General features: G+C 47.2%; 1 protein-coding gene across 4 annotated transcripts in view; it reads left to right on the forward strand.

Moving 5' to 3' along the window:
- The first annotated feature begins 569 nt into the window (after window positions 1–569).
- Window positions 570–10,637, forward strand: part of XIRP1 (xin actin binding repeat containing 1) — a 34,007-nt gene continuing 23,939 nt past the window's right edge. Inside the window, exons 1-5 of one of the 4 annotated variants that reach the window (XM_027660664.1) lie at window positions 570–691; window positions 2,069–2,208; window positions 3,462–3,516; window positions 4,886–5,296; window positions 6,107–6,188. In XM_027660664.1, the coding sequence (XP_027516465.1) occupies window positions 2,081–2,208; window positions 3,462–3,516; window positions 4,886–5,296; window positions 6,107–6,188 (676 nt within the window). In that variant the 5' untranslated portion in view covers window positions 570–691; window positions 2,069–2,080. Of the gene's footprint in view, window positions 692–2,062; window positions 2,209–3,461; window positions 3,517–4,885; window positions 5,297–6,106; window positions 6,189–10,637 lie in introns of all 4 variants that reach the window. The other 3 variants (XM_027660663.1, XM_027660666.1, XM_027660665.1) reach the window with 3 other exon arrangements.

Raw genomic sequence — 10,637 nt, forward strand, 5'->3', positions numbered from 1 at the left:
AATCAAATCTCCTCAGGGAGGCCTGCCCTCTGCTTCCCCCAGTAATTAAGTATTTCAATTCATTTCATCTGGACTCAGGCCTGCCTTTCGTTTTTGCCAGGAGGAGCAGTGTATTCCCTGGAGCTGTTAACACCCCAGAGAGATGCCTTCCCCTGCAGCTCATGCAGATCCTCCCCAGTGAAGCCACAAACCCAGGGGACTAAGAGTTGAGCTGAAAGCTCTCTCTGGTTTGGAGGATGGATATATGACCTGGGCCAGAAGCATTCATTTAAAAATCCCCATGCAGACAAGCTCGTTCCTACTCCTCCTGAGACAAGGTGGGGACATGGATTCCGGCAGATTCCCACCTAAATCAGAATCCAGGTTTGGGTCTTGATGGCTGCGGGTACCCCAGTCAGGATTTGAACTTATCCAGTGTTTTTGTGAGGAAGAATGAGACCTCGATAATTGGCGACAGGCTGACAGGAGGAGGGAGGAGGCTTCATCTCCTCCACTTTTCAGTGCCAGCTCTCCAACTCACACCATCCCCACTTGCACATCAGCTTTTAATATTTAATTGCAGCTTTGCCAAGGGACTTTGCCTCCTGTCTTGCAAAGGAGGGGGAGAGGAAGGAGTCAGGAGCGTGGTGCTGGAGAGCCCCGAGGAGACTATCAAATGGCAGCTCTTGGGTGGAGGGAAGCGCTGTAGCATGTAAGTGATTTTACACAAAAACCCTCACAGATCATGGAAGATGGAATGAATTAATATCAGAAAAATCCTGTAAACCCTTAGCAACTGGGGGATGCTGAGCTGGTTGTGGGAACTGTTCGGGGTGGGCTGAGGAGAGTATTTCCATCAAGTGCCTGTACTGTATTTAAGAAAAAGGGCGGATAGGGAGCATTTCCCTCCTAACAGGCTCGTTTTTGCCACGGAGTAAATCCCTCGAGGGCTCTTAACCTGGAATTGTTTAATGTTAGACACCACCGCAAAAATAGGAAACAATCCCCAAACTGTGGGAGGTGGGAACCTGTGATCTAACAAACCTGTCTCTTCTCTAACATCGTGGGAAATGACCTGGAAAATAAAGATAAATTAAAAAAAAAAAAAATTAAAAAGGAAGCTTTAAAGCAACTAGTGAGAAATTTATCTCCCTCCCTCTAGACTTGCTTTCAGATGTCTTAAAGGCATGAGAAGGGAGGCAGAGATCCTCAAACTGCTAAATGACACCCCTGTCCCCCCCAGAATCTGCTCCTCTTCAGTACATCTGGAAGTGGGCACCCAAACACGGGTGGACAATGACGCTGGACGCTGACTAATATTCAGGCCAGTGCCAGAGAAATCACTGATAAAACATATTTTACAGGCAACTTTGCTTTTAGAACAAATACTTTCAAAATGTAAATACAAGTATTTAATAATCCCACAGTTCAAATGTCTGTGTCAGTAATTAAAAGGCGATTACAAAGAACTTGTAGGTCCCCAGAGCTCTGTCTAAATTCAGAAAATGAACCCCAGATGACCCAATGTGCTTCCAAGTGTCAGATCAGTCACTGCAAATACAATGCCTGAGACTTCTGCTGCACATTTTTGAAGTCTGGAAAACAAGAACATTTTCGGCAGAAGAGGCCAAGGGGTGCTTAAATCTCCAGTAACCGCCTGAATCCAGAGCTGGTTCAGGTCTATGCAACATTGGAAATGTAAGAAAATTCTAGTTAATGATGAATATACAATAGAATAACTTTAAATTATTTAAATTATTTAAAGCACATCCTTTCCTTCTCACTCACAGAGATGAACTTGGTGATCTAAGAAAAGGGGATAAGTGGTAGAACTGATTGGATAAAAAACATTCCCTTCATTAGGAGGGATTTAATTTAACTTGTGTCTTCTTCAACCCCATTTTATTTTTTCAGAAGTGAATTTATGTGATGAGGTTTGCAGATGTATCAGTGAAGACAGCATTTGTTCCACAGCCTTTTACTGATGCACCAGTCCCCTGAGTGGAGATGGACACACTAATTGTTGGCTTCTTTCCCCTGAATCTTCATATCCAGCACCATGACCTTTGCTCTCTTGTTTCAATGCCAGCAGACAGAAAACATGGAAAAAGCTGAGAAGCTGAGGCCAGTTCAGTCCTTTCCTTCTCTGTGCTGTTCTCCAAGGAGCAATCCAGAGCTCAGAGCAGTTCTTCTGAGGAAAGCTGTGTCCGTCTCTGAACTGGTTGCCAGGTGGGTGGTTAATCTGTGGCTGCAGTTCAACTCAGACCTGAGAGACTCCAGGGTGGATTCTCCCTCTCCCATCTCCATAACAAAAAAATGTCACTCAGAAAAAATCTTTCCCAAGCACAGCATCCCAAATTGTCAGGTCTCAAGGAAGAGGTGGGTATTTTCTGCCACAAGTGCTCTTAGCTGTTATATATTTCCAATGCATTATTATGTCTTGGAAGACAAGTCCTGGTTTAAAAGCCAGACGCACTCAACAAATATCACTAAACACAATGACACAGAAGAATTCACCCTCAACCCCAATGACTGGAGCATTCCCAGGTGGACAATTTAAGCTTTTAATCTTGACAGTCTGTAAGGTGCCACATGGGAAAGGAGCAAATGTTGGAGAGATAAGCTTATGAGGAGGCAAGAGGGGTATGGGCATTGCATCCCCTCCTGGTTTCTCTCAACTGTCTCTAACCAAAATGCTCCAGGGAGATTCACATTTCAGTCCAGGCCCCTTAAGGGCTAATTTCTCTTCTGGTTACAACCCATGACTGAGATCAGACCACAAGACTGCCAAGCGTGAGACAAACAAGATTAGGAACAGAACCCAAAGGACATCTCCCTCAACATAAGAGCGACAGAGCAGCTGTCAAATCTGTCTCTTGAACTTCCCCATGGGGCAGTTTAGTTCTGAATATCCCAAACTTGGTTAGTTTTCAATGTAAATGGCCATCTATCTGACAGAGTCTTTGGAGAAAACTGAGAGTGCACTCCCCTCAGCAAGGAAGGGAAGGAAGGTGGTTTCTTCTGCAAAGGTCTCACTCATCACCAGTGTTGTATCAGGTCAGGTACTGACTTGGTAAATCACTTTATATTAGGCTAAAGCTGAATAAACTAACCTTCTGGAAAGCCTGACTTCAGCTCCAAGCTATAGGTCAGCAAAGTGCAATAATACACCTCTTTCAGGCAATAGAACCCCCCAACGCATCCTCCAGCAGTGGAGAGATGGAGCGCTCCAGGGACACGTCTGCATGGAACTGGGAAGGAGAGGGCTCACATGGATCTAGCAGTACTGCACTGACCTAAAACCAGTCCTCTTTGGGGGGTTTCTCACATCTCTCTCACTTTCCAAGATTTCTTTTGGAGTCTGTTGGGTTGGGGACTTCCAGAGGGGTAGGGGGAAGGCAGAACGAACCCGTCCACAATATGAAAAAATACATGCAGGCTAAAAAAAGAGATTAAGGCTCCGTCTCCTGTCTTCCCTGCAGGTACCAAAGGATCCTGGACTGTGATAGAAACATGACAAAGCAAGAACATCCCAAGGTGAGAGCCAAAGGGGGACAGGTTTTCCTAACAACAAAATATTCCAGTTCTTGGTAATTAGAGACAAATCAAAACCTAACATTTTTTACAATATCCAGTGCTGTTCTGAGGACACCCCAGAACAGGTCAGATCCAATTGCCTTTTAATAGGTTAAGTTGGACTGGCATATATACCATGCTACAGGATGGGATGGAAAATTAATGTATAACATTCAGGTTACTCTGGAGTGAGTAGATTGTAGGGGTAGAGACCATCAGCAGCTGCAGGACCTGGCAGAGGATTTAGTACTGGTTAGAAAGTGAGGGAAGGATCCAACCTGAGGTAAAGGTATACAAAGTCATTAAGGCACCCACTGGGCTGGCAGGGATGACGCTGAGGCATCTCTGCCCTCCTGCACCACCAGCTGGAGGTTTTTTGAGGTTGCCCTGTGTGTTTCAAATGACACCTACCAAAGAAAGTGGGTGATTGTGTCATTCTGCCCCAGGGTGCAAAAATCACTTTCTTGGTGCTTTTGACTGTAATGAGACTTAGACATCAAGCCCACAGGTAGATTTTACTCATAGCTACATTTAGATGTCTATTTCAGAATCTTACACAAAATTCCCCCCTAACTAGAAGCTGTTACTACTGTTCTCACATCATGACAAAGGTGCACCTCCCATCTACCAGTGTCCCTTATGTCATATTTTGCTTGCAAACTCATTGGCATAAGGTGCAGTTTTCAGCTCTGTGTTTGCATGTTAAGTCCTGCTTTGTCATAAGGGGCCACTTACACCCTGGAATATAGATGATAAAATAACTCCCTGGAAGGCAGATACTCTGGACTTTATTCAACAGATCAGAAAAAGCTGAATTTCACTTCATTTAAAAAAAAAAAAAAAGGCAGAATCTGAAAATTTTTATTTTCAGTCCAGATTTTTAAGAAGAAACTTGAGGTTTCTTATGAAATGATATGGGGGTGGGGGGAGGTTTCTGGCTGAAAACACAGTTTTATAGAGTAGGGGGGTGGAGATGGGAATGGAACAATGATCCAAGAGGGAAGACAACCACTCGTCATATTTTTTCTACTCCAAGGCTTCCTTGCATGACCATGGGCAAATGAGGAGGATACTCTGGAGATAGGCAAGACAGAAACTTTTTCCACACTTCAAAAAAGGGCTAGAGTTTAGATTGTGTCCCTGACATTTACTCAGAGAACATAAATCAGAAAGTGATGGGATACTCTTTCATTCCAAAACGTTAGGAGGTCAGTAGATGTGATGCTTGAAGTAGAAGAGTGGGAAATAAAAATTTCACATGATTTATTACTGAAGTTATACAAGAACCTATTTCAATGGGGTTTGGGGTTTGTTTGGGGTTTTTTTTTAGCTCATGGAGAGAAGATATCCGTCACAGGCCAATGTCCTTTTAATGGGGAAAACCTATGCCTTATCTCCAAGTCATCCCAGCAATATGTGCTCAAGCAAGACCATGGAGGGTGTTCCCATCCCTAACATCAGTGGCCCAACAAGGAATCTCAAAGGACTCCTGACCAACTCTGACACTCCCAAAGTCACTCCAAGCTGTAAGAGATTACATTGTGCTCCACTGAAGACACCATCTCCCAAAGGCCTTTTGAGGACGAGGGAGCCTGATGCCAGCACCATGACAACCATCCAGCCCCTGAGCATGGAGACCAAACCCCACAAAGACCCATCCTTCCTTTCCTCTCTCCAGAGCATCCAGAGGAAGGCACAGTGGAGTCCTGCCACCATCAAATGGAAGGAGTCTTCTGCAAAGGTTAGTAGATGTTCTTCAAAAGCTCCTGGAAATATATTTCCTTTGGGTGTCATCATTAAAAGTGATTGGGTTTCATGATAGTGCTTCATCATCCACTGATGTCAATCCCTAGGCTTGGGGAATAGGCTTCCCTGTGGAACTTTATGTCTAGTGCCATCCAGCTCTGAGTGATTTAATGGTCTCAGGGGCACAGGTCATACGTTCAACAAACTATTCCTTGGGATGATCCTCTTCCTGGAGGGAAGGAGTTGATAGGAATGGGCAGCCTAGATTGGAGAGAGACCCACATCAAGGAAACATGAGAGATAATATCTACATAAAATTGATATCATCTGGAATACTAATTATGGATGAGATCCTGTCTGAAATGATCATGTTCATCCCACTGCTGTGTGACGCCAGCCCAGCCCAGTGATGGCTACTCCACATGAGGGACTGGTCCTTCACTGCAAATGCAGCAAAGGGCATCTCCAATCACTACTGGGTTTAAGACACTAAAATCTTTGTGGGAGCTGGTAAAGGAAGCAGATGGATAATCCTGATTCTGAAAGGTGGCCTCAAATCAAAGATGGGTAGAGAAAATACCAGTTAGCTCTGGAAATGGGGTGGGTGGGGAGCAAAAAGCTGTGAAGCACAGTTTTGGAGAGAACAGAGCAAAGCCAAGACTGGGTCAGGTTTACAAGAAAAGAAGGCCACCTTTGCCTCTGGAAAGCCTCCTGTGCTGTCACCTTCCCCACACTGGGCCTTCATGGAGTTCCTCTCCCCTATTTGTGGGAACTTACCTGTTTCCCTGCTGTTGTTCCCACGCAGGAAGGGAAGCTGTCCCACGAGAGGCCCATGATCATCTCCTCGGTGCCAGGTACAGCCAGTGACTCAGCCCTGGGCACAAGCTGTGAGTTGGATTTATTTTGGCTACAGGTCATCACTGCTACTCTACTGCCAGCTCTACACTTGCAACTGGGAAGGGTCTACTTGTTCCTTACACGTAGTAGTACTTCCCACATAACCCAGTAGCAGACACTGACTGGGTGATGCTGGCTGGGGATCATGTGGATCCTGCCAGGACTGACCATGCAGGAATATGGCCAAGGATAGGGAGCACAGAGAGCAGATGACCCTGTGACTGCAGCCTTCCAGCCCTGATCGGTCCCACTGCACAGAGCTGGCAAATCCCAGCACAGCTGGGATCTGGGCCAGTGATGAGTCCATAGAGCCATGCTGGCTCTCCCTGTGCTGTTATCCCAGCAGTTAAAAATAGCTGCTATTAAATACCAAGGCAGAAGTACGTCCATGTTTAGTTTGGGATGAGTAATATCTCCCTGCACCTCAGCCTTGAGGATAGGAAGAGGGAGAGGTTCCTTTGTACCTAACTAAGGAGCTTTGGCTGGGCTCCTCTTTGAATTTGGCAGTGGTGGTATATCAGACACAGTCATCCTTGGCTTAAGATAGGACATGTAAGGGATCCCTAGTGCTATGATATCATCAGGACTAAAGCAGGTCAGGGATATTTCGGGGCAAGAGGCATCTGTGAAGAGTGACAGATCCAAGCTTTGCGTGAGAAAAGGTTGAATTTTGCCAAACTTTATTGTTTGATTTGGGGCAGAAAAGGCAGCTCTCCAAAAATCCCATAATGACTGGATTAGAGACCACTGGGCCATCCTGCCTTCTTTGGGCCTAGATCGGGAATCCAGGGACCCCTTATACTATCTATTTAGGATTTGTTCTCCTTCCTTCCTATTTCTTTCTTGTCTTTGGCACAAGAAGGGGATAAAAATCACACACTGCCTGGATTTGAGACACTGTATTTAATTACCCAAATACATGGGAAAAGACGTCTCTTACACAAGCACACAAATGATGGAGCTGAGGTTTCCACAGCATTGCTGAGAATCTGTTTTAATGTCAAAGCACATGATGTCACCACTCTATCTAGCTAAACACTGTCACAGTGTTATCTGTAGTGTGCCTTTTACAGCGCAAGGAACGTCTTTTCCTCTGGCTGGCAAAGGATGAATCATGGTCTATCTTAGAGCCTTACACCCCTGACTCAAAGGCCTTGTAATAGCAGTGGCTTCATGTTGTTGTGCTTCATTGGGAGGGCTTTGTGTGAGGTCCTTCTTGGGAGGCAATTCCATCCATGGAGACAGGAATATGACAGCTACCGCTGATGTAGGTGCTGGATTTGCTCAGAGACAGGAGTTGTAATGCTTCCTAAAAAAGTCCAGGAACCCGCTGTCCCAAATCCCTTCTAGGACAAGGCACATCCCAGGCTATACCTGTGCTGTGTTGCGTCATTCCGATGGAGCGAGAGAGACGTCAGTGCTCCATGAGCTTCAGTAGGGACCAGGGCAGGTCTTCTATGGGAACTTCCTCACCATCCCACAGGGACTGCCCCACAGCCCTTCCCCAGGGTTGAGGAGGGAACACCCAGCCAATACAGTGACCTGGGATGGGGAAAGCAGCGTCGAGTGGATTGAAGCCACACAATAATGTAAGTTAAAAGCAGGGCATGGTTCTCAGGGTCTGGAGGACAACAGCTTGGCAGTGTCCAACACAGCTCTGCTGACTGGCAGTGGACTTAGCAGCAAATGCATGTCCATGTCACAGTTCAGAGCTGAGTAATTACACACAAAGTCAAAGCAGCACCTCTTTCCAGACATGGCACAGTCACCTCTGAGACGCTGATGGAGACCTGAGCATTGCTCAAAGGGGGAGGCTGCTACACCCCTCAGAAAAGCCCATTCCTGGGCAGCTAAACCAGCTGGGCTGTATCCCTGGTCATGCTGATGATATCAGATGATCCAGAGGAAGCTGCCACCAGAGACGTCATCAAGTCACTAATTAAAGAGGTACAAGTAGTTGTAGTCTGCAGTAATGAGATTAAACTGAGCACTGGAATACTTACACGATAGAACAAAATTCTTCCTAGGAACGAAGATGGCAAATCAAGGCACCGTTTTTCCCAAAGGGAAATGGTTGAGAGCTTGAGTTCTTTAATATTAAAAAGGAGAAAGCACCAGCTAATTTACTGCAGGTAGAGTCTGCTGAGTACTCTGGGTTTAAAAATTAACAACTTCTAGATGAATTTTGGCAGTCAGAGAGAGGAAATTGCGGTCAAGGAAGAGAGGAGAGGAACATGCATGCGGGCACACACGCATATGCTTGTGCATGTGTGTATTAACACAGCTCCATTATTCAGGGCTTTCAGCTGAAGGGCACACGGGGATGTTACCTCGGTGCAGAGCAAAGATGAAACAGGAGCCTGACGTGACTGCAAACCACAGAGCATCCAGGCAGCCTCCAAAACGCCTGTAACCCCCTCCTCCTCCTCCTCTCTCTTCTGTGTTCATTTCGACCTCTACCCACGGGGAATTTTCAAAGCGAGGAGAGGAGGCGAAGGAGAGGGCAGAAAGCAGTGGGGTCCCCCATCCTGCATGCAGGGAGATTCAGGTTTGGTTCAAGGTTTGCTTGACAGGGGAGGCTTCTTCCCCGCTCGCTGCAGTACCCACACTTTCTGCTGCAAGGGGGTGCGGTGCCATCTAGCGACAACGAAACCTCCTCACTTCGATCCCAGAATTGGTCTCCGCAAGGATGCTCCGGACACTGTGTCCCAGCCCCGGCGGTGGGGGGAGGCTGCCATCCTCCCTCTCTCCATGACCTGGGGCTTTCAGCCAGCATCCTCCTGTCTGCATCACGCTGTTCAGCAGACGGGCTGGGGAGAACATCACTAGTGAACTGGAAAGATCTGAAAGGCGGGGGGGGAAATGCTGATTTAAGATAAAAGGCTGCACTCATGCTACAGACGGCTCTGAGTTCAAGGTAGCTCTGGTACTTGCAATGATAGAGGCTCCTGCAGTTGAAATAATCCTTAAAAGCTCATTTGCCTTTCAGCAGTTGCTTTTCACGGGCATGACAGGCGGGAGTTCAATGTCAGGACTCCTGTAAGTGGTCAGTCTGTCCAGCTCTCAGTGCTTGGTGCCTCTGGGACTCAGACAGGAGGGAAACCCTGACTAGAGGACCCCACATCGCAGAAAGAAGGGGCAGAAGCAGGTGCCATCCATTGTCTATCACCTCTCCCAGTCTCTGACAGCTGGTTGGGGATGCTGGGATCACAGGCATCTTCTGAGGGAGCTGCCATGGGAGTGTGCAGTGGTTCTCAGGCAGCCATGGAGGGTGGGGGGGATCAGACTCTGCTGATCAGTCTGGCCAGCTCTGCCAGCAATCAAAGCAGACAGACTAGTCTCTCCTATTTGGCTTTTTCTGGAAGCCCTAGCCTCGGCTCTCACTCAAACTAACCTAAAGAGCCTTTCCCCTGCTAAGACCCTCCTGTCCTCTGCATCGGGCTTCCAGCAAGAGCTATACCATCTCAGCCAAGGGCTCAGGGTTGACCTCTGCTCCCCACCGCCGGGCTTCTGATCTCCTCCATCACATTCTCAGCGCCTCTCAGAAAATCCCAGTGCCTCATTGATTTTTTTTTTCTCATTTCCTGCTTTGTAATTAGTTGCTGTCTCCCAGACAGGGGGAGGAAACCCTTTCCCCAGGAGCTGTGCAGATCCGTCAGGTAGCTCAGATCTCTCTGGGTCACAGGAGCAGTTTGCAGGGATGCTGATGGGGACACACCTGGAAGTCACAACCCACAGCAGACCAGGTCCTTCACCTAGAGATGGAGAGACACAGCAGCAGTGTGAACAATGTGTGCAGACAGACCATACACATGTTGCAGATGAAGAGAGAGCTCCACATAAATATATGCATGCACTCCTTGTGCTGGGGACATGCACAGCACAACACACACATACCCACTGAGAGCTGCTGACTGAGCTGATATGCTCTACCCTTCACCTCCTGCCTTTATGTTGCTCCACCCATATGGAATAAATAAGATATCTCAGGCCCCAGCCTGTCACTGTTTGCTGACACCCCTCGCACCCACTTCATGCTACCTGAGCAGGTGTGTGTTTGCTGACAGCCTGTGCCATCCTCAGCCCTCTGCCTCACCACTTGGCTGGCAACCAAGGACCTGCCTATCACCCTCCCAACAGCTCTTCCCTCTGACCCTCATTTATTGAAGGAAGCAACAAAGAGCACAGAGATCACTTCAGAAGGAGGGGTGATGATCTTCCAAGGCACCAGGCTCAGCACAGACAGCAGGGGAAGGGTAATTCCTAGCCTTGCAGAATGTTTAAAGAAGCTGGGCTATGTCAGGGAGGAGCAGAGCCCTTCCAGGAGACTCAGTGAAAGCAAATGGTCATCTGGAGCTGGATGTCTTGTGAAGTGAATGATGTGATGTGATATGATGTGATGTGATGTGATGTGATGTGATGTGATGTGATGTGATGTG

Source organism: Corapipo altera, unplaced genomic scaffold (assembly GCF_003945725.1).
Source record: "Corapipo altera isolate COAL_440 unplaced genomic scaffold, ASM394572v1 126, whole genome shotgun sequence".
In the NCBI taxonomy this organism is placed as follows: Eukaryota; Metazoa; Chordata; class Aves; order Passeriformes; family Pipridae; genus Corapipo; species Corapipo altera.